Source organism: Poecilia formosa, unplaced genomic scaffold (genome assembly GCF_000485575.1).
Source record: "Poecilia formosa unplaced genomic scaffold, Poecilia_formosa-5.1.2 Scaffold45, whole genome shotgun sequence".
Taxonomy (NCBI): domain Eukaryota; kingdom Metazoa; phylum Chordata; class Actinopteri; order Cyprinodontiformes; family Poeciliidae; genus Poecilia; species Poecilia formosa.
In genome coordinates, this window is record NW_006799984.1 from 453650 (window position 1) to 477038 (window position 23389).

Sequence of the window (23389 nt, forward strand, 5' to 3'; positions counted from 1 at the left end):
TCCCTCATTAGGAGACACAGATTCCCACGGAGATTGGCTCTGCTGTCCTGCAGTAGCTGCTGTCCTTGCAGGTGGAGCTCTGTGATTTATGGATCTGTGGAAGACGTTACAGAGCCTGTGCCAGTGTGACAGGTTCAGCTTGTATTTCCATGTCAGTCTGGAGTCAAATACAGTTTTCTGAAGGTATAATTAGTAAATGAGTGGTTCTTACTGATTATGATCTGAAGCTCCACCAAAGTGCTTCTACATAAATGGTGTCATGTTTCAGATAGTTACAAGGAGTGTGTTTGGTAACACTTTGTTTGAAGAGGCGTGCATACGACATGACACCGTCATAAACATGACATAACATCTGTTATGAACATGAAGAAGCCTTCATGAATGTTTATGACTGTTGTCATGACATCTCATTTGATACATTACGGCACTTTTAATGCACATTTTAATTAAACTTTGCATTTAAAGTGTCATTATTTACCAAATGACACTTCATGACAACTGCTCTAAGTATTCGTCATGTTTCTGACATGTTTGACATGTTTCTGACTGACTGACAAATAAAGTGTTACTGTATGTTTTACTCATTCCATAATGAAGCTGCATTTGACTCCTAAAACTTCACCCTTATTCATGTAATTGTTAAAGTTAAACTGATTTGGTGAGTTTTTGAAATTGCAGAGGTTGATGGGTCCAAGAGATCCTAAAGGTTCATTCTAGGGTCTTTTGTTAGTTTGGTCTTCTTGACGTCTCACCTTTCCGTCTCTGCTGTTTGTTGACATGTCTTTATTCCGTCTTCGAGTTTTGCAGACAGAAACGAGGTAAGGAATAAATCTGGATCAGTGGCAGAATGTCCTCAGGCTCGGCTCACATAGTTTAACTCTCTATGGTGATTAGTCTGAAAATCTTCCTTCCCTCTCCCATCTCAAAAACAAATGAGGAGTTAAGTGTTGTTCTGTCAGCGCAGGCAACTCATTTGCAGTCTGAGTAAAATCATAGGCTTGCATTTAGAGCCACATTGTCTCCTGGCATTGTCCTTTCCATCTACGGAGGGAGGCGCAGTCGCTCATTACAGCAGGCCGACGTTAGCGCTCGGAGCGCTGTGAAGGAGAAGTTAGACACTGTGTTAATATTTCATTGTGGTCACGTATCCAGCAGACAGAAAATGACAGTTTGCTCAGGCGTGTGAATGAAGATATTGTATTTGCTGCAAAGAGATTGTGACAGACGGCTTTTCTCTGAAGTTTTCCTTATTTAACCAGTGAAAGCCTGCTGAGCTGTGAAGACTTACTGGACGAAAGTCAGGAGTTGATGAAGTGCCTGAAATTTCATGTTTTTCAAAAGAAAATTAGGGAAAAAACCCTCTTCAGAGGACACAGCTTCTCAACACTTACAGTTGGGTTTGAAGATACAGCTGCCTGCCACTGATCCCACATCATCTGGCTGTAGAAAGAAAACACAGTCTTTGCTATTTGGAGGTGTTGCGGATCTTCTGTGTTCTTTGGTGGTTTCTGGGCTTAGCCGTCTGAATGGCCATGTAGACCCAGAACGTGTCTGAGGGACTCTGTGTGTCCTTCAGGCCTGGGAAAACCTTGGTGTCTCCAGAATCAGCTGGGTCGGGTCGTTTGGTAGAGAGATGTCTGGGTTTCATGTAAGACATCTCAGCAACTCGCTTGAAACCAAAAAAGCAAACTCTTGTTCACCTAAAAACCTTGATCTTGGTTCAGTTGAAGTGAACTCTGGTGCGATTCGAATGCGTTTGTGAATGCCAAGCGGACCAGAGACAGCTCCAAGAGCAGGGCATTCTGGGTAAATACAACCAAATCAAATGGAAGAGTCTAGCACTAGTGGGAGAAATGGATCATGGTATTTTACCAAGCACAAAAGAGAAATCCTATAACTGCTAAAATCTGATGCTTCTCCATTTTTGTCTACATTTTGCGAAGAAGGAAGTTGCGCTCTTGTCTTCTTTGGAGATTCCTGTGTCATTTCCTTCAGTGGTTCTTGATGCAGCGCCACCACAGGCGAAGGAAGGCAAATGATTCAAAGAGCTTGAATCATTTGACACAGTGTGAAAGAGAAGCACATCAGCTGAGAATGTGAAAATGTCGCAATTTTGTCGTCAAATCAAGCTGATTCTACAGAACTATCAGGAATAAAAACCTGGCTTAGCTGCTGTGCTGGTTACGCCATAACAGCCATGTTTGGAGTTTGTCCCCAAGTGTTGGATTTCTTGTACAACAAATTTAAGTCTCATGAAACTCAGATGCCTAACTTAAAATAAAACTAAAACAAACTCAGTCAAGAAAGTGAAGTTTGTCAACAGGAACTTTAGATCTCATTTGAAATCTTTTGAAAACTCGTCGCCTCATCCCAGCTTCCCCTGCTCATGTTGAACCTCACTTTCCCTAATGTTCATCCCCGATCTGTAAAGTAAGAGTCTGAATACGACTTTCAATGTAAAAGTGCTCTGAGTGATCGGTAAAACCCTGAAAGTGCTTTCTGAATGCAGTCCATCTACATTTGATGTCATGTTTTACGTAATTAGAGTTAAGTGCAGCGATGGCTCTGGGATAAATCTGGTCTTTATTCTGACTGAGCGGCATTTGATCTGACAGGAGGGATATTTTATCTACATTCAGCCACATTTTTTATGTCTCTACTCTGTAGTCTCCAGGTTTCACCTGGTCCCTGTGAAGACTAAGTGTTATATCTGTTATGTTTCGTAAAGCTCTACATCACGTCTCGTCATGACTTGTTTTCCGTCGAGGTGAGCTGTGATTGATGAGTCCGTGTCCTCCGCTCCACAGGAACTGTGTCGGCAGCGCATGTCGGTCAAACCCTCCGTGGACCGTCCTGAGCCCATTTCCTCCAGGATCAACAGCGTCTCGTCTCAGTTCAGCGACGGCGGTCCGGCCATCAGCCCCTCCGGACGCGGCAGCATCTCCTCCTGGAGCGAGGAGCCCGCCCACTCCAACATGGACATCTCCACTGGCCACATGATACTGGTGAGTCTCCAGTTCAGACGCTTTGCTGTGATTTCGCTGACTCATCTTTCACATCTAAGATTATGCATTTTGTGATCATGAAACATTTCAGATCAATATTTGATACATTTTGTTGTTTGTTGAGTTTGAATTTGCTTCACCCATCCAGACTTTATTATATTCAGATTAAAACATACAACCGTTTCAGTAATGAGCATCAAAAGTCATTTCAGAGGGAAGCTTTGAACTTAGATTAAAAAAAAACTTGATAAGAGGAGGAATTATGTGCTTAAATGCCTAATTCCTAATAAAAACCAAGTAGATGGAGTTTTTAATCCTGCAGATGATATTTCCAAAAGTTGCATCAGTTTTTGATGTCTAACAGTGATTAAAACAAACAAGAAGAAACTTTTTCTTCACTTCTTCCTGCAAACTTTGTGTCTTGTTTAAATGCTTTTTCTGCTGTGCAGAACTGAAGTGTGATCTATGCAGTAAAAGAATGGACTTTAAGGACAGATGTATGAGGATGTGATGTTTCACAACTTAAGCTGTTTGGAAACACACTGATGCATTGATGGGCAGAGAAATCCACTGAAACATCAGCCCAAAGTTTCCACTTGGAAAGTGGGAGAAACTGATTAAAGGGAACATAAACAATAGAATAACCAGATCTTACTGCTCAGTCATCTTTGTGATTTTATGATTAAATTACTGCTGAAGTATTTCTTCTTTGCAGATATTACCTTTACAGCTCCTTCTCAAAGTTAAAACGAGCATACAAGCACAATGTCTACATATTAATGTCCATCATGACCTGATGAAGCATCCTTTGCTCCCTCCACCTTCCTCTCTGTCGTTCCTGAAAGCTTTTTTTTCGAGAGCTAGCTGAACTGTTTTGGCCCCGTGTGGAACATGGCCGTCTGCGTTTCCTGCACACACAGAGCATTCCCTTCATGTGCAAACACACACCTCTTGTTCCTCTCATCCTTCCCCCGTTCTGCGTGTCTCTGCGCCTTCGTACATCTCATTACTCCCACAGCTTCTATAAGCAGCCCTCTCAGCCTCGTCTGTTCCCGCAGATGAAAATCTCGATTGAACCTCGGTTGCATTCTGTCGAGTGCCATCGTAATTTCGATGTACAGCTACTCACTTCAACAGCCCACCTCCTCTTCATCCCTCCCCTCCTCTCTCGCTCTCCATGTATTATGAAGCTGCCGGCGAGATGTGATAAAGCCGGCTGCTTCTTTTTTTTTTCATTTTTTGATGTGTTCAAAGATTCTAATTACCCATGAGATTTGTGTGCGGCTGAAATGACTCCCTCTGCAGCCTCTGCAGTGAGTCCCTCTGTTGTTCCACGCAGGCACACAATCAAGCTAAAATATTTCTTTGACAGGCGCAGCCACAACACTGAACAGCTCCTGCGTTTGAGGTGCTCAGGTTTTATGTGGCTGTAAATAAATCTGAGTAGAGGTGAACATGTTCAGGTAGAATTTCCTGTCGATCTGAAGAAGCCGATAGGAAGAATAAAATGAGTTATTCGTAATTACATACTAAATTAATTCATTTAATTCATGGGGTCAAGATACTGGCTCACATTATGTAGTATTAGAATATTTGTAATGTGTAAATAAGGCAAAGAGTTCAGCTGGTCATGGAATTATAAATTCTGAAAACAACATACTATAAAATATTGTTTTAATACTGAGATATTATCATTCATAAAAAAATGTATAGTGATATTTGGACGGCATACCACAAAAACCTGATTAAAGGAAAAAAAAGGTTTGGTAAAACTGTTTCCTCAAAATGTATAAATGTCAGATTAGGTAACGAATAGAATGAAAAACCAGATATTACCTCATGGATCACATCTACATTAATCAGCAGAGTCACTCTTAGTTGCAGTGTGTAGTTGGTCAGAGGAAACTTTGAGCTTCTTGGTTGAATTGGATCTTTCTAACTCGTCTGACCTGCTGGAGTCAGAGCCGCAGCTCCTTCAGCACCATGGACAGCTCCTCCCGCTCCGTGACGCAGGTCTGCGCTCTGATTGGTCCAAAGCAACGCAACACAAACAGGAGCCTTGAAAAGACACAACAATCCCTGCTCCAGCACTTTCTATGGACTCAAAACGTGAACTTTTCGAATCTGAAGGATGTGTGATTTGTTCTCTAATAATTGTTTACATATGTCTTGTACTTACTGGGTTATGAGAGAAGAAGTGGATTTACAACCTGCAGCAGGAAAAAGATGCAGAGAGGATTCCAAAAACAGTTGAGAAAATATTTACAGAAATGATTTTTCATACCATAAAACATGGGAGGAAGGGCAGTTAGTCCTAAAGAAAGTCACAAACCGGTAAAGTAGATAAAACACATCCAGCCATGGTGCCCTGCAGATGATGGTGAACTGACCTGCCTGGACCACTGCAGCGTTCCCGCCCTCTGCCCAGGTTCTGCTTTGGATTAGGAACAGGACTGTACACATTGTGTAATCCTCCTGAAAGGCAGGCCCATCAGACTGCTTCACAACGTCCTGCCTCAAGCTGTTTGGATTCAATTTATTTTATTGCTAAAATTCTCAGTTTTCTCATCTTTTTTTGTGTTCATCTTTTCTATTGTATCTAATTTTGAACAATAACTTGCTAAATGTTTGCAGAGAAATGCTTTGAGTTTCCTGTAAACCGTTTGCCTCACAGTGAGGTGATTTGACTGGAAGCCTGATGAACGCAGCAGTGAAACCAGAGCAGTGTGTGTCTCTGGGCTGCAGTGAAAGTTTTGACTTGTTGTCTGAGGAATCCTCCATGCTTATGAAAACTCACAGTGACTGACTGACATCAGCGCCATTCAAATGCCTCCTACTGTTGCATACAGGAAAAACCCCATAAATATGAACATGCATTTTAAGGTGAGCCAATTTGTTTTATTGCAGTCTTTCAAACTGCATTACATCATACATCATCTCCTGCTGCTCCGTTTTCCTCTCTTCTTTTTTATACTTTTGAATTAGACATTATTCTCTTTTATTCTTTCTTCCCTCCTTTTCTTTCTTTTTTTTTTCTCTTTGTGCCCACGTTTTGGAACAGTGCCTGTTTGTGTGACTGCTCATATTTCCCTCTCGCAGTCAAAACTGTCAGCCGTACAAAAATATTCACTCTTACAAGAGACCTCATTTCGAATTCCCACCATGATGTTAAGTGCAGACCGGAGCCGCAGGAGCAGAGGGTTTCCTGGCAACAAACCTGGGCCCCGGTCGACATGTTTGAGGGGGAAACTCGAGAGACTGAAAACATTTTTAGTTTTTTTTGGAGCGATATCACATCAGGAGTCACAGTCCGTTGCGAAGCAGCGAGAAAAGAAAAAGTTAATATTTGATCTGACGGTGCGGCCCGTCCTCGGATGAGGTAACTGCTGAGCAATTATTAAGAAACCACGACTTAAGAGGAAGAATTGACATTGCCACTGATGAGTTGCTTTTCCCCTCCTCACCCCCGCTCAAATATTAATTGCCACTTGTAAACCTCTGGCAAATTGTGTCATCTTCTACCCAGTGAGTTTAATATGAGGAGAACCAGCTTTCACCATCTTATCCAAGTTAATGTAGCTCCCCTGTGACGGGCTCTTGGAGGACCCTTCACCACCCCCACATCCTCTTTGCTTGTGTCTTAAGAGGATTAGGCCACTCTCTATATAAAGCACATTATCTTGTCCTTTGTTGCTGGCCAAGTAAGTGTCATAGATTATATTGCTGCTGGAGACTCCGCTGAGATTTGCCTTGCTGGGAATGTGTCTCCTCGCTTTTTCGTAGCTCCCCTCCAGGCCAGGCGCGATGTGATACGCAAAGTTGGAGTAGGTCACAGTGCAGATGGGGGGAGGAAGAAGCGGCTTCGGGAAATGGATGTTAAATCACTTTGATATGGTCAGCTGAAGAGGGGAAAGGCTGAGCTTCAGAGACGATGTACTCATGTAACGGGATGATGTCAGCTTCTAAAACTGAGGCAGCTGCTTCTGCAAATAAAACCGGATTAAGTTTTATTACGTGAATTATGATTCTATGTATTGAAATCAAAGCGTGTCTATGTATCAAACTGAGGCTCACTGGATGTTCTCCCCTTTTCTGGCCATCATCTGAGTGAGAGAATCCCTGTAGAGTCCCTGAAGTGCTGTGATCTTCCTGTCTGCCTGCAGTTTGAACCCAAACACGTCGCCTTCAGCATGTCAGGAGTCCTAAACACATGGAGGGGCTTCCGTGTGATTGGCTGAGTCATCATTTCTTAGACTTGTGCAGGTCAACATGCATCTCTGATTCAAGAAAAAAATATGACATATGATCGATCGCTCTATCATGATGCAGATCATGAATAGATTGGTTAACTGAATCTATTCAGTATTCAGTTAACCAAAGTAACTGATTATAGCTGATTGACTCAAGCAATCAGCTAAGATTCCTCCTTTATTTTACCGGTTTCCCAGGAATTACTCTGAGACTCACACCTGGCCACAGGTACACCTGATATTTATCAGGTTAGGGATGACAGACTCCAGACAATAACTGAAATCCTCCAACACTTGAAACCTCCTCTAAAATCGCTTATTTTATTACATCAAACACCAAATGTACCGTAATATGCATTAATGCACACAGTGGAAACTGTCTTAGCATCACTGCAGAAGCTAACATTCACCGTCTTCCTTATTTACGCACTTGGAGGTACAGCCAATCAGCATCAAGGGAAATAAATGGTTCTCCTGGATTGGCTGTCAAGTAGCTCTGCACTTTGGTGTTTCAGCTTCTCCAGCTGCATTTTCTCTTGAATGTTTTAGATATTGTCACCTACCTAAAATACTGATCTGTCGTTTTGTTTTGCCAAAAGTGAGTCTTTTTTTTTCTTTTTTTTTGCCTAAAACATCTTTTAGAAAGAAAGAAAGAAAGAAAGAAAGAAAGAAAGAAAGAAAGAAAGAAAGAAAGAAAGAAAGAAAGAAAGAAAGAAAGAAAGGAAGGAAGAGGTAGTGTTTTTTTACTTGTTTATTTTGCCAAATTAATGTTTGGCATGAATGGCAGGCCATTTTAGGAAGGTGATGATTTGCTCTAAGAAAAATCAGTGAATAGGTGAAACTGCAGAAACTGAAGCATGATTAGGTGAAGGTGCCCTGCATCTCGTCTAGCTTGGAGAGATTTGTGATGGGAATGTTCAGATCTCTGAGAGGAGATGTATAATAAGTAAATGCTGATGAGCTGAAGCGTCTGTCTGATCCTCTGTTGATGCAACTTTCAGATCGTCACCTTTAAGCCATTTTTAGGCTCCTCAATTTGTTCAAAACTCAAAAACCTTCCAGAAACCCTAAAACCTTAAAAAGACAAAAATCATGTCTGGCACAGTAGAAGACGGTGGGTGGTTTCACTTTTCCTCTTCTGGAAGTAAAAAGACACTTTTGTTATTACTTCATAAAAAGGTTTATGAAGTAATAACAGAAATAAAACACTAAATAAGGATGTGATAAAGGGCACAGTTGCATTTTGGCCTCTCTTCCTTACTGAGTAACTCCGTCCCGCTGTGATTTCTTCCACCCACTTCCCCTTTTCATTCGCCATCTCAGTCGATCCAAAATGGCTCCCGCATTATGTCACCTCCCATGCGGCCTGGCTTCCATGCTGCTCTTTCCTACAGGTGCTTCTGGATGGTGCGTCAAAGCCACAATGGCAGCTCCGGTAGCGTTTTTTATTGAGCACCTTTGGCAGCTGCGCGCCTCCCCCCTCCCCTGCTGTAAGGGGATTATTCAGTGTTTGGCCGCCACATGGTGATCTCAGCACCTCCTGATTGGATTGCAATAATCCCTTTACACAGCCACAAAACCCTATTACTCTGGCATTAGAGGGGGAGAAGGAGGGCAGGGGGTAAAGGGCGGCTGGGGGCATCTAATTTGGACAGTGCGTGTTTGAAAGTGTCTTCTGATAGATTAATGTAAATGTCTGTGTGTTTGTTTCATGTGGATTGCATTTGATTTCTGCTTCCTGTTTATTTCTGTGTTTTTCTTCTTCTCTGTGGGTGGACCTGTTCTCTGTCATTATTTGGACCTCCTGCCATTAATAAGCACAGTGCAGGTTGAGGTTTGCACCATCCGACCTCCTGTTACATCATGGCTGCTTTTAGCAAGTATAATGGGGGGAAGCGACCGCAGGAAGGAACGGCTAATGTTACACTGTGCATGTCATCGCCAACTGGGCACACAGAAAGACCTAAAGGCCAGTTTTCCTCCGTCTTCCTCAGCTGCTGCTTCCCTTTTATGAACAAACTTTCTTTCATTTCAGCCCAGAGCCATTAGGCCTTTTTTGGGAAGCTAATTCTGATTAAGATAAGCCCCTCGTTTGTAATTGTCACCATAAATCATCGGCGGATCCATTTACAGAACCACCCCACCTCGTTTCGGACCCTCATCTATTAAAGACGATGGCCTGTATTTTGCGTGCGCTCGCCGCCGATTCTCGACTCAGAAACAAGCTGCGTCAGATACGGCCAGCTACGACTTTTCCACTTGTTTTGGTCTGGAGCCAAGTTAATTTAAGGGCGATTGTTCAAAGTCACCTTGCCGCCTTTAATTATGAAAACCGGCTGAATGTAGGTAATAACGAGGATGAAACTGGCCATCATGACTCGGAGCAGGAGTAGATTAAACAGGCGCGCAGTGATTAAAATGACATTGGTGCATCTAATAAACTGAAGAAATTATGCGTGTGGACATTTAGATATGAGGCTAATGAGGTGTCTCAATGATTTGTTTTTCTTTTAATCTTCAGAGAAGATCATCTGAAGAGAATCTTCATGTGGTTCAGAAACACGGTTCAGTTCAGCTCCACTGTTTGGTTATTTAGTGCCACAATTTTTCTGGATTTCTTGTGTTTGGTGAAGAACCTAAAACTGGAACATAAATTCTCATTAGAAAGGTTCTTTCATAAAACACCCAGAGTGCTGTTGCTCATTCTGCCAGTTTACTTTTAAATTATAAACTACTAGATTTAATTTTTAAATAATTCTCAGATGTATGTATTTTACTGCGATTTTATGACATATATGCATAATAATGGTTTATTAAATGTTTTACCACATTTTCCCACAACGAAAGCCTTGAAGTTTTTGCCAGATTTGCACACCCACATATCATAAGTTTTTTTTTTTTTTTCCATTCTTCTTTGTACAGTAACTCAATCCCAGTCAGATTAAATGGAGATAATCTGTAAATATCAAATCTGATTTTTAGTTGTATTTGAATCTGAACTTTGACTGGGCCACTCAAACACATGAGTATGATTTGATGTAAGTCTCTCCATCCATTGTTAACCCCTTCATGGATAACAATGGTGCATTTATGGCAATGAGAACAGCTGAATCTCTGAATTTAGGGGTTTCAGATTTAAAGAGGCTCAATCCAAAACGATGACATTCTCCTTCCTGTTCAGTTATGTAATGTATGTTGTTCTGTCACAGAATCAGACTAAAATTCATTGATCTGTAGAAAATGATGGAAAGTTCCTAAAGGAATTGGTTTAATGTTTGTACCCAGAACTGAATCTCCTTCTTCCCCACATGAATATTTTAACTTTCTGCACTTTGTCTTCTTTCTTCCTCCTTCAGTCTTACATGGAGGATCACCTGAAGAATAAAGACCGCCTGGCGAAGGAATGGGAGGCTCTGTGTGCTTATCAGGCTGAGCCCAACGCAACCACCACCGGCCTGAAGAACGGCAATGCAAAGAAGAACCGCTCCACTGCTGTGGTGGCATGTAAGTACAGCTCCAACCTGTCCTTGTTTTATTTTCTTTTTGATAAATTACAGTACAAAAGTCTTAAACTCCCCCTTATTTTGTCCAACTTTACAGTGAAGAGGTTAGAATCTTTTAAAGTGGTCTCGATCGATAGTTCTCTCGTTTCTGAAGCTTGTTTTTTTAATAAATCTTTAAGAAAATACCCACCAAGGCCGACCTAATTTGGGTGTTGCACCTCCTGGTGTCATTCAGACATGGAGGCGTTAAACTCTGTCTTTGTTTTCCAGGCCTTTTCTCTATAATCAGAAAGTCGGAGCAGATGCAGCGAGCAGAAGGGTTGTAAATTAGTTTTCTATTAAAGCTCTCCTGCACAGGCCTCATCAATGTTTAAAATTTCTAAGCCTTTGTGGAAATGGCTCCATCTAGAAAAAAGGGGAAAAGTGCTGTCCCAGTCTGCAGCGGGCCGAGGCTTAATGAAATCCAGATTGTGAACTGGGAAAGCGGTTTGTGGAGAATAAATTGCGCTTCCAATTTGAAGCACCTTAAGCTTCTGTGAGTGTGAAAAAAAACTGAACTGTTTTTGCCAATTAAGCTGGTGAGGTTTGACTTCTGTTGAATAAGAAAATTTTATTAAAAAATGAAGCAAAGATGATGAGCAGCACATCTGCTTGAAGCTAAAAAGGAGCTTTTCAAGTCACTGGATGCACAAGTCACCATCTTAGCCCTAAAACGTCCTTGGATTTCTGCTTGTAGTTCTGTAATCTTTGGGATCAGTGTGATATCCCTTTGATTAAACCTTTGACACATCAGTGCGCCCGCAGTTTCAGAGCCTCACTGTAGAAAGTTTGAAGTGTGGTGACAATTTGTTAGATCTTTTTGGATGAAGGGAGAGATTTAGGGATTAACCCATCAAACTTCAAGGAGCATCTCCAATTTATTTATTTTTTTTCCATTCGGCTCCATCAGTTCAGTCGTGAGCTGAAGATTAACTTGATTCATTATAAGAAAAAATGCAAGTTATGTTTTAAAAGTTCGGTCAGCAGATATGCCAACTAAACATCCTGTTTTCATTCTAAAACTTGCTTGAGTGAGACAAAAAAATTGCTGAATCCTTTATTTTTCTGTTCCAGATGATCACTCCAGAATCACCTTGAAGGTGGAGAACAGCCAAGGCAACTCCGACTACATCAATGCCAGCCCAGTAGTAAGCACCTCCTCTGCTTTTAAACTCTGCATTTCACACTGCCGCCCCCCGTGGGGCGTCACGGCAACACAAGCAGCCTACCGTTGCCCGATGTAAATTTTGATGCAACGCTTGCTTAACTTCAGTGGCAGACTCGCAGTGAGCCCGCTCTCTCCACCATGAATATTAACGATCTCCATACAGCAGACACCCCGGGCGGGTGATCATTCAGGGGAAGGACATGCACAGGACTCGCTTTACATTTGGTGGAACTCAAATTGATCTGCGGGATCTTGGGAAATGATTGTTTCTGACCTTGGGTTATGCTAATTCAACGCTGCTTTGTGTTTACTGTTGCGCCTGTGCTCGGCGTGCTGAGCCCCGTTCTCGGCACGGTACCGATTTAAGGAGGGAAAGCAGCCTGCAGGACAGAAACGGGTGGGGGAGGGGGGAGAAAAAAAAGCCATGTGAATTCAGTAAGTGAGGGAATCAATTTGGAAACCAGTGTTGGAATAGTAGGTTTATGCTTCCCTCGAGGCAGATACACTGGTATTCCATTAAAAGCAACAGAAACACTATGCATTTGAAATCTGGGCGCCACACCAAAAAGTGGCTCACTCTCTGCATGTGTGTGTGTGTGCGTGTGTGTGCGTGTGTGTGTGTGTGTGTCAGCGAGAAACCAAAGAAATCAAAACTATTTGAGAACAAAAGAGCAACTCAGTCGAACGTCAAAAATGCAACAACAGACCCGACACAGAAACCAACACATGAAGCCCGAAGAGGAGCACAAACTCTGCCGGGGTGCACATGCATGGAGCATTAAACACACACACACACACACGACATGAAAGAAGGAGCAAACACCCACACTGACACACGATCACTGTCAGGCGTACGCTCCCACCTCCCACACGCTCTATTAATACAGCAGGCTGGATGTGAACGTATGGCGGATGCTGCGCTTATTTGAGGAATTTCCTCCATCCTTCGCTCGCCCACACTCCGACCAAAGGAAGAGGAGCCGTGTTTGGGATCTTCTTCCAGCAGCCTGTCAATAACCATAAAACTCGTTTATTAAAAAATGTATTGGCTGAGGAGCTAAATATAATTCGATTCCCTGCTGTCATGTCAGATAAACCGCTTGGTTCTGATGACATTCATTCATTGACTCATACTCTTAAAAATTGAAAAAATGTGCTATTTTTTTTATTGTACATATATGTATAAATAAATATATAACCATCAATCTTTTTTCCAGAAAATAACACAAATGCCTAGAGGTGATGTTTTAATTTAGGTGATTACAGCTGCTTATCAAGGATTGCAGGGCCGTGTCTAAGACTTTCCTGGTCAGAAGCCACGTTTCTGCAGATTTCTGAGGAGGTAAATGTACTAGCACTAGTCCTCACACCCCTTAAACTTTTTAACATTTTATCATTTTAAAATAGTTACAGGTGGTTGGCAGAGCCTCCAACAGTCAGTCAAACATGAACAACCCAGAGGAAGCTCTGTATTTGTCTTTTAAAGAAGAAACTTAAAGGGATTTGCAAACAGATGCGTTGAGAACAAATCAAGTTTCAGAGAAAGTAGAAAAAGACGCAGCAAAAGTTCTGTTTTGTCCTTTAATTGTCGCCCATCCTTGGAAACAGCCTCAGGTGTCAGGCGGCAGTAACAGCCTCCCTCGTTGTCAAACTTCCTCCCAGAGTTGAGGCTGAGTGATGGAAACAGCCACTGGATTTGACTCTTTCTGTCTTAGTGAAGAAGAGACAAAAAGCCAGCAGAAGGGATAATTACATGTGTCACGTCCCACACGTTTGCTTTTTGTTTAAAGCAACATGTCTGAAAGGTAGTGAGAAAGACAGTTGTCCTTTTCCAGCTGCATTAATGGCAGGGTTTTATTCTGGAGACTCTTCGACTTAGACTTTTGTCTCCGCCGAGATGGAAAAGAAGAAAGAGGGATGTCGGGAGATGAAGACAGGTGATGAGTTTGCAAAGTCTCCCTGATCCCAGGATCTTGGTTTTCATCATCTTCTCCTGTCAGTTTTACCCGTTCTTTATCTCCAGCTTTTTCATGCATCAAAGTTTTTTTCCTAAGGAGAAATATTTGTCAAAAAAGTCTCCGGGCAGCACATCTGGAGAAGTTCATAGCCAGATGATTTGGAGAGTCCATGCTGTGTTGCAGTTTTAAAACTTGCATTAAACTGGAAAAAACACATTTAATTTAGAAAAATATTTAACTTTCCAATATTTAAGAGATAAAATCTTATTTGCAGAAGAACTTCATTTTCTGTAAAACCTGTTGATAACTTTGTTTTACATTCCCAATGCAAACCCCACAAAGTCAATTCACTGCTTTTCTAGTCTCTAGAACTTCTGAGGTGCCAAAAAATCTTTAAAACTTTTTTTTTGCACTTTTACAAACTGAATAAAGGCATCAGAGATCCAAACCTGTGTGGAAATCCAGATCTGATGAGTCTAAATGTTTAGCAGCTGATCCAAGTGGGTCCAGAAGGAAAATCAGAAGCTAACGTTAGCATTGTTGTTTCACATTTTGATAATAAAACTGCACCTGAACAAACTAACAAATAAGCCGAATATGTAAATGTCACATATCGAAACAATAACAAAGTGAGCTTCCCAGACATGTTTTTCCAATGATTCTGCATTAGATCTGATTTTTGGGGCTCTTCGCTCAGGAATGGACGCAGCAAGGTGCAGTTCTTAACTGAAACATGACAAGTTATAAAAGAATTAGAATTTCCTTTTCTTGTCACAAACAGAACAGCCCCAGATCAACAAAACTAGATGTAACTGCGGGATAATGTAGACGTAAACCTCCAGACCTCTGCCTTCATTTTTCTTTCCATGCTGCTTTTCTAACTGATGTTTTAATGAGCCCCAGCAACATGTCACCTTTTTCCCTTTTCTCTTTCTTTTTTCCGCCTCTGTCTTACTACCTTTTAAGTTCATTAGACATTCATTATTGTTTGGCATTCACAAAAGCCACCGAGGACCATTAAAGACAATTTGGTGTGCGGAAAAGCCCGAGAAATTATCCGTCTTCCTTCTGTAATTGCCTCCAGCTAAATTGGTCCCGCCAATTATTACATTTACCGTACAATTTGCATCCTAATAAGCGGGGGTGTCACTCACTTCCTGCGCTGGTTCTGCTCGCGCTCCGTCTGCCGTCTCCTGCTCACGACGCCTACACCATCCCTCTGCACTTTTCATTAAGTTTGAGAAGAAGTTGAGTTCCTGTTCGACCTCTTCTCCGCCAAGCTTCCAGCTGTGAACAGGAGAACGAGGAGGGGAGAAACGGTGTTTGACACGGTAAATGTTTCAACCCAAAATGGATCCAGGCTTATAAACCTCCATTCTTAGGTTTATTCCTAACATGGGTAGTTTTAGAAACGGTTCCCTCGACTTCTCTCTAATGTTGTTAAAGGTTGCAAATCAAAGTGAAGCTTTTTTTTTTCCAGCTTCATTTTCATGGCTCTATTTGATTTTTTTTCCTTTTCTGTGTAACAACGTGTAGAACGTAATAATGAACCATAAGGCAGCTTGAACACCGTCAGGCCCAAAATACTTCATATGCTGGCTTGTTAGTGAAGTAGAAAGAAAATAATACATGGCTCAAAATATTTTTTTTTACAAATAAAAAACTGAAAAGTGTGATGTGCAAAATATTCAACCCCCTTTCCTCTGAGTGCCTTCAGAAGCTGCCAACCCTAAAACCGAGTCCGCCTGTGTGTGATCTAGTCTCCAGCTGCTCTGTGACGTCTCGGAGGTCGGTTAAGAGAATATCAGCATTATATCTGACAGAATATGGAACAGTTCAAGAGATATTAATACTTTTGCAAACCACTGTATGCATAGGTTATATTTTTTTGGAGTAGTGAAGTAAATAAAATGTACGCCAGACTTTCACGTTGCCACTTTTCACCACTTTCTGTTGGTCTGCTCCTTCAGATTCTAGTAAAGTTTGTGGTTGTAGCAAGAAAAACTTTAAAAACAAGTTCAAGATGTAATATATGAACATAAAAAAATTACATGAAATTAAGGAATGAAGAGAACAAAGCAAACAATCTGTTAATCCTCCACTTCCTCTCTCCCTCCAGATGGATCATGATCCCAGGAACCCGGCTTACATCGCCACTCAAGGTCCCCTGCCCTCCACTGTGGCTGATTTCTGGCAGGTAAAGACACAAGAAAATCTGCGTGCACAACACATATACACCATTACAACGAAAATCAATACACCCCCTTAAACAAGAGCTAGCCGATTTTTTATTAGAGCAGCAACTCACACAGGAGGCCGTCTTGTTTTGTGGATGTCATTATTAATCTCTCCTTCCACATAAGGCTCAGCGCCTCCACCACAGACGTGTGCAGCAGTCGACAGTGCCATACGTTGTTAACGTAGGAGGTGGCAAACCCTTTTCCCGCTGTGTCCAATGTTGGATTGGGTTTGAATTGGAGAGCAGAGGATCGATAAGTTATTTTAGCCGGTGTTGGGGTGGTGGGTGTTTGTGCCGGGAGGAAAGGTCGCCTTGTCAAACAAGTAAAGTCTCTGTTAGGTTCGGAGTTGTGCAGGTAACCGTGAACGAGGAGCAGGAAGAAAATAAAAGTACTTCAAGGTGGAGCACGTTCGCTGAACAGTTCTGGATTTAAATCCTCAAAACAAAAGATGAAAACTATTTTTTTCATTCAATCTGAAATTAAAAGGTTCTGTCAAAGCACAGAAAAACAAACGACTTACATGAATGAGTAAGTCTTCTTAGCGTAAGTAGTTTAAATTTGTTTAATTCCCATCTGTTTCACATAAATTTTACTGAATTTAATTCAATTATTTGTAATGATTTCAAAACAATTATAACCCATTTCCACCTCCAGTCTCACTTAATTTAGTTCAATCTAACTCATCCTAAATGAATTCAGTTTGACATTTTTCAAAATGCGTACAATCAAATTAGCTGTTATTTTAGGACAAATAAAATGGGATTTAATTCCAGAAAATTCACTCAAATTCACTTGAATATTCACAGTTGAAGCCAAATTGTTACAAATAAATTAATTCTAATTCTTTTCACCTCAAACTAGTTAAAGTAGGTTCTGGTTCAAAACAACTGATTTCAAAAATATTCAGTTCGCATTCAGCCGATTCCAAAGATTCAGTCATTCTTTTCAAGCCAAATAAAACTCAGATCCAGTCATTCTTTTCAGTGATTAAGAGTCAGGTTCAGGTCAGTTCAAATTAAATTTAACTATATAAATAATTACAGTTCACTGTGTCTGATGCAGTTTTAGCTTTTGGTCTAATTTCTCAATAATTTTAGATTTCAGTTGGGCTCAGTGAATTTGCTTTAATTCACTAGACAGTAAAAGTTGATCTACTATATTAGGATAAACCATGCTGCGCTTTTTCACTCATACAACAGAAAATCTCAGCTACCTCAGTTGTTAGAGCTGAAATATTTTTAGTGGCCGTCTCCAGCGGTCACTGTGCGAGCAATGGGAGCAAAACTGACAAAAAGAAGTTGAAAAATCTGTGCTTGATTTGTATTTAAAATAATATCCTGCTAATAATCTTGCAAAACCAGAAATACATTTAGTATTAGTTTCCATAAATTTTGGTTTCAGCTGACCTGAGTAGAAATGCTGCCTGCCTCTAAAATTAACTGCTAGTGAAAATGGAGCATTATTATAAGCTTTAGTAGTACAAAGACATTTTTGTTCATTTTCACTGACAGAAAGGCTCTTATTTAAAGAAAAGATGAAGGCTAGTTCACAAAATCCCACCAGAAAACACATAGAGCACAAAGATTTATGCCTTCAGACCATAGAGAAAAAAGTTCAACTTTAGCTCTGGAATATGTAAAAATATGCATTTGACATATTTTAGGTTTACTGAATGGTGAAGGTGAACTGATTTTAAATCTGAAACCACAACCGTTAAACACAGGATGCTGTTATTTATGATGCTGAGCGAGAGAATCTGTTACTGGCAAAGAAAGAATAAACTAACAGAAATACCAAAACACTGAGAAACGGTGATTTCATTTGGTGAAGATAAAAATTTAGAGTCATTTAAAAAAGGTGCAAAAATATACATAAAGCTACAAATCAAGTGAGAAAATAAAGCTTCAGCTGTGCATAAACATCTGGAGCTGCTGTTGGTTTTACACTGCTGCTCATCGGTTGACCTCATTTACGGTTTCATCAGACCTCTACGCTTCAAAACTGGCCAATGTTATTACAACACATCCATCATGCTGCAGATCAACCTGCCAGACTTAAACAATTCAACGTGAAGCGCTCATGGTGCAGCCAACTTTTCACCGGAAAATATGGGTTTGAATAAAATGTGTATTTCACAAAGCTCAGGTTTTGATAAAGGGAGCTCGTCCGCGCGGCTCCAAGAGAGTTCTCACCCTGTCAGCTAAAACAAATTAACACCATTTCTCAAGAAAGTGCAACGTCACGGCTTTGGGTCCGCGAGGCTAATCAGTAAAGCAGAAGGGAGCAGAGAGGGAGGGGCGGGGAGGGGGGCTGTAACTCAGAACCGACAACAATTAACATCAGTTAAATCACCATCCAATGAAGTGCGTGTGCAGCCGCCTAACACAGTCATGTGAGAGCGCTATTGTTTTATAGCTCCCATTAACGGATGGCTGTTATCTCTGATCGGAGAGGAATGGATCTCCTGAGCGGCGCGGCCCGCCCAGCTGTGAGAATATGGCCGCCATCAGGAAAAATACGAGCGGGAGGCAACGCTTCGCTGTCGAATGATCCAGTCGGGGGACAGAGCGGCCTTTAGAGCAACAGTAATTACTTTTCATAGCGCTCGATTTCTAACCAAAGTCTGAGAGCGTGAGCGTTCTTCTTCCCACGTAATAGACTCTTCTGTCCTTACAAAATAATAGCAATCTGAATAAATGTAGGCTAACACGCAACTGAGTGGGTGAGTGGAGATCCGTGTCCCAGTTGGCAGACTTCGAAAGGCGTTGTTCATCTTCCACATGAAGCTCTCTGCCACTTCACACGAATAACTCGATGTACCAATGTGATATTAATATCTGTATCGATCCCAATATTTAAAAAAATTCTAGATCATGGATAAGTGACAATGTGTGCAATCCATCAGGGCAGATCTATCCAGTCTATTTCTATGCTTTGTGCTCAGAGCGAGTATTTATTTTACATTATATGTATAATTCCTAATTCCTCTTTCTGAACCATTTGAAAGAAGGTTTATTGCCGTTTACTTTTCACAGGTTTGACTGATTTTCTTTTCAGTTTCTTTATTATTAGTTTTACATTGGCTGTTATGCTCCTAACTGCACTGACTGAACAAATGAAGGTTGTGTTTAGGCGTGCACCGATTGCAGTTTTCTGGACAATCGCCGATTTTTATCTTTCAATTCAAATTTTGGATGACAGTGATTTTTTTTGTCTGAAATGTTGTTAAATATAATAAGAAAGGGACTGAGGTGGTAACAGTATCAGCTGGTCGAATTATCAACGCAGCCCTAGTTGTGTTGGTTCTACATGTGAAACTGGCCAAACTTGTAAAGCTGTTGGTGTATTTAAGTGTGTAGTACTGTTGTGGAGTTATCAAATAAATTTGTATTTCAGTACATTTATGTCTGTGATTTAAAAAAATCAAGTCAGCAGTTTTTCTGTATCAAATCGGTATCGGCTGATACTAAATCTCAGATATCGGTATCGTGCATCCCTAAGCTAAATGCTAGCCATCTAAGGAACATTGAGAAATTTAGATTTGAGAAAAAATTGAGTGTTTATCAAACAGAGTCCTGTCCAAAGCTGAATCTGAAGGGTAATGTGTTTAAGGCGTTTTATTAAAGTGTTTTCTTTGCAGATGGTGTGGGAGAACGGCTGTGTGGTCATCGTCATGCTGACTCCTCTGGTGGAGAACGGAGTGAAGCAGTGCTACCACTACTGGCCCGACGAAGGATCCAACTTGTACCACATCTACGAGGTAAAGGTCGCTCTACTTTGAAATGTTTCAGCTCTTACCTGTAAGTTATGCTTGAAAATAATCTAAAATGAATCATTTAAATCATTAATGACGTCCAAATCCAAAGCTTTCCAGATGAAACAGAACCATTTTAGTGACCTTTATTTGACTGTCTTTTCGTTTGATGCTTCTTCCCCAGAGCTTGAGTTTGCATTTAGTTGCATATGCAGTTATGTTATATGCAGTATGTATGGAAGATTTCCAGCCTCTAATCACCAGTTTTAGCTTTGCTGTGGTGGAGGGAACATTATCAGCATTCCTATACCTGATAAGATCAGATAAGATCATCATTTCATTCTGCAACATCAAGCTAGCAGCAGCATGAGACGATGCAGGTGAAGGAGTTTTTGCTGCAGGACTTCCTGCTTTTCTCCCCAAATGCAAATAAAGACCAGGTGATGTTGGCAACATCCGTTTCAAATGTGTTTAAAAGCCTCGATGATTTTCCACTCTCCTTTGTATGCAATAAGGAGCTCAGTGCCTCTGTTCTGGGACTCTGCGCTCAACAGGAAGATTCATCAAAGACTACACTCCTTCTGACTGTGCTGTTTGTCTTGTTCCGTCATAGCAGGCTCTTTTTAATACAGCTTGTCTGGTCGTTTCCCTGACAGGTGAACCTCGTGTCTGAACACATCTGGTGCGATGATTTTCTGGTCCGGAGCTTCTACCTGAAGAACATGCAGACCAACGAGACGCGCACCGTCACTCAGTTCCACTTCCTGACCTGGCTCAACCAGAACGTCCCGGAGACCAGCCGGACCCTCCTCGACTTCCGCAGGTAGCACTTCAGCCCACACACACGCAGTCATGTTTGTTTCTCTAAATGTCTCTAAATAAGCGAGTGGCTGAAGGAACCAAATGGGTTTGGAGTGAACATTTGATGCTGCAATTACTCTTTCATCCTCAAGAACTAGATGTTTTCCATCAGTGCACACAATGCTGGATTACAACCTGAGTCTGTGGCACCAGCAAGCAATTTCATGTTTATCTCTGCTTACCTACTGATAAACACTTTCAGGCTGAATTGTATTTGAAGTGCTTACGCTTCCCTTTTAATGTGGATTGAGAAGCTTTGAGCTTTTGCAAGTTGCACTTTAATTCCTAATAAGTCTAATAAATCCTTTTTAATTGAAGTCCTCATTTACTCTTTTTTTTATTTTACTTTGCTTTGATTGTGCAAAGGAAATTCTAATTAAAACAAAGTTAAATTGCAGAACAAACTTTTTCAAATTGCATCTTTGGTGCCAACTAGAGTTTACAGTTTTCACACATCGAAAATAAACTGATTTTAACTTCAGGAATTAGCGTCCGAGTGATATGAACTTACAACTTGGCATATTTCATTTGATATCACACATTTCCTACAGCGTGTCTAAAATATTTGGTTGTCCTGTTAAAATGGTTTCCACTATTAATGCATATGAAGCTTTTATTTAGTGTCTACACTGTTAAGACGTTTATTAATGTTTTTAGAATGGCTCTCATGCATTTATTGATTTTAGCTTTTTGCATGTATGTGTGGTCTGACTGCCTGTAATACCAGAGACCCACTGTAAGTGATGGCCAGTTTGATCTTCAGAAGACAAAATGTTGAAAAAGAATCAAAAGGAGGTTAAAAGAAAAATGACCGCTTTTAAAGATATGCAGTTATTTAACCTGGTTATTGCACCTTTATTCTTAAACATATTTGTTTTGAATTTGGGGTTGTGTGATGAGCGAGGTGAAGTCACTCAGCAGACACAGCTACCATTCATCAACAGGATTCTCCTTCAGTTAACAGGAAATTGGAAATAAGTCAACAAATATCCCCCAAACCTTTGAGATAATTGCTTTACACAAATTGACTTCTAGAAAAAATTGTGAACAGATTTCAGGAACATGGTGCATGCTTAAAAATATGAATAAAAGTTTGTTTTAATATTTTTCACTCCTCTTCCAACACTCTGCATGGGACTCAGGTGTCTTACTAACTCACCAGCTCTCTGGCCTCCGTCCTGTTTTTGATGAATGCAACTTTTACCACTGACTTTATGAAATGAGTTGGAAAAACTAAAAGTTTTAAAAATCCAAAAGAGAAAAATTTTATTTTTTTCCATCTTAATCCATAAAAATGAGTATTTTAATGTTTGTTTGCACCATATTCATAATCCTGTGATGCAAAGAGACAAATATCTTCATGTCCTCAGACATCCATGTTTCCTTCTGGATGTATTGAGGTGATTCAGCCATGTGATCTTTTATTTGTGGTGCGACTTCCTTCCTGCTGACCTTTGACCTCTTTTTAAACTGTTGTACTGTATTACCTGTTAGGTGTGAGCTTTCCTTTCACTCACTGTGGATTTAGACCCAGCCCTGTTTCATATATTGACCTGGTGTCGCTGCACATCAATTAGGTGGGATATCGAGAGTCACAGCGTTTCTAAAGGGGCTGGTGGGCGTCGCCACACACCATCAGTTTGGAAATATTGCCTTTACTCACAGGGCAGCAGGGTCACGACGCAATGAAGGAAGCGTTCTGGGAGATATTTTTCTTTTTTATTACTGCGGTTATTTCAAAATAATAATAAAAAAACCTGACCTGTTTTTTTCCCTGCTCTGATGTGTTGAAGATAACGGCTGATGTTTTCCTGTCTGTGCGCTTTGGCCAGCATGCACTCACAGTGGACTGACTGAGAATCCTCTCCAGCTCCTCCCTTCCTGTTTTACCAGCTAACTAGCGGTTGCCAGTGTCATTTTTGTGATGTTGCAGCTAGTAATATGAGTCCAGTTGCATAGTCACAAAAGTGATCATTGGAGACTGTGACTCTACAACCAAGCACCGCTCCTCTTCCTCCCTCCCCGCCTTCCTCCTCCTCCTCCTCTCTATCCTCGGTGTGCTCGGTGATCTGAAATGACCTCTTCCCTTTTTGCTTGCTCCTGGTTTGCTTGACTGCCTCCGATCTTCGCTCCTCTCTCACCATGTATCCCTTTCTTTGGCGGTTGCTTTGTCTTCCTCTCCCTCCCCTCTCCATCCGTCCCTCAGTGAGTTTCTGCTCGTCTTTTCTGAAAACTTCTGACCCGTTGAGCTGAGAATACGTCCAACACAAAGATGAGGCTTCTCTCTGTTCTGTCGGCTGCAGGCTGGGAGAAAAGAAGGACAATATTTGCTGCCAGCTCAAAGTTTTTTTATTTTAGTCACATATATTAAATGCTGACACAGGAGAACTTTTATTAACTTTTATCAATGTAAAGTATTGATGCACATTATTGTTCAGTGGCGCACTGGACATTAAAAAAGTGACTCCTCTAACATAGTTTTGTAATTTAAGAAATGTTTTACTCTAGTTGCATTGAATGAAATAAACTTGGTATGGTTCTGTTTTGTTTCTGAAAGTTTTTCTTTAAGAAATAAAAAATGAATGTAGTCGTAACTCTTCACCTGGACGCT

At 41.0% G+C, this 23389-nt stretch overlaps 1 protein-coding gene across 1 annotated transcript in view; it reads left to right on the top strand.

Annotated features, from left to right (window-relative positions):
- LOC103138025 (receptor-type tyrosine-protein phosphatase N2-like) overlaps nucleotides 1-20766 on the top strand; it is a 166319-nt gene extending 145553 nt beyond the window's left edge. Inside the window, exons 14-19 of the mRNA XM_016671468.1 lie at nucleotides 2808-3005; nucleotides 10612-10759; nucleotides 11872-11945; nucleotides 16043-16120; nucleotides 19804-19923; nucleotides 20574-20766. Of these exons, the coding sequence (XP_016526954.1) occupies nucleotides 2808-3005; nucleotides 10612-10759; nucleotides 11872-11945; nucleotides 16043-16120; nucleotides 19804-19923; nucleotides 20574-20744 (789 nt within the window). The 3' untranslated portion in view covers nucleotides 20745-20766. The remainder of the gene's footprint in view (nucleotides 1-2807; nucleotides 3006-10611; nucleotides 10760-11871; nucleotides 11946-16042; nucleotides 16121-19803; nucleotides 19924-20573) is intronic.
- Nucleotides 20767-23389: the final 2623 nt, after the last annotated feature.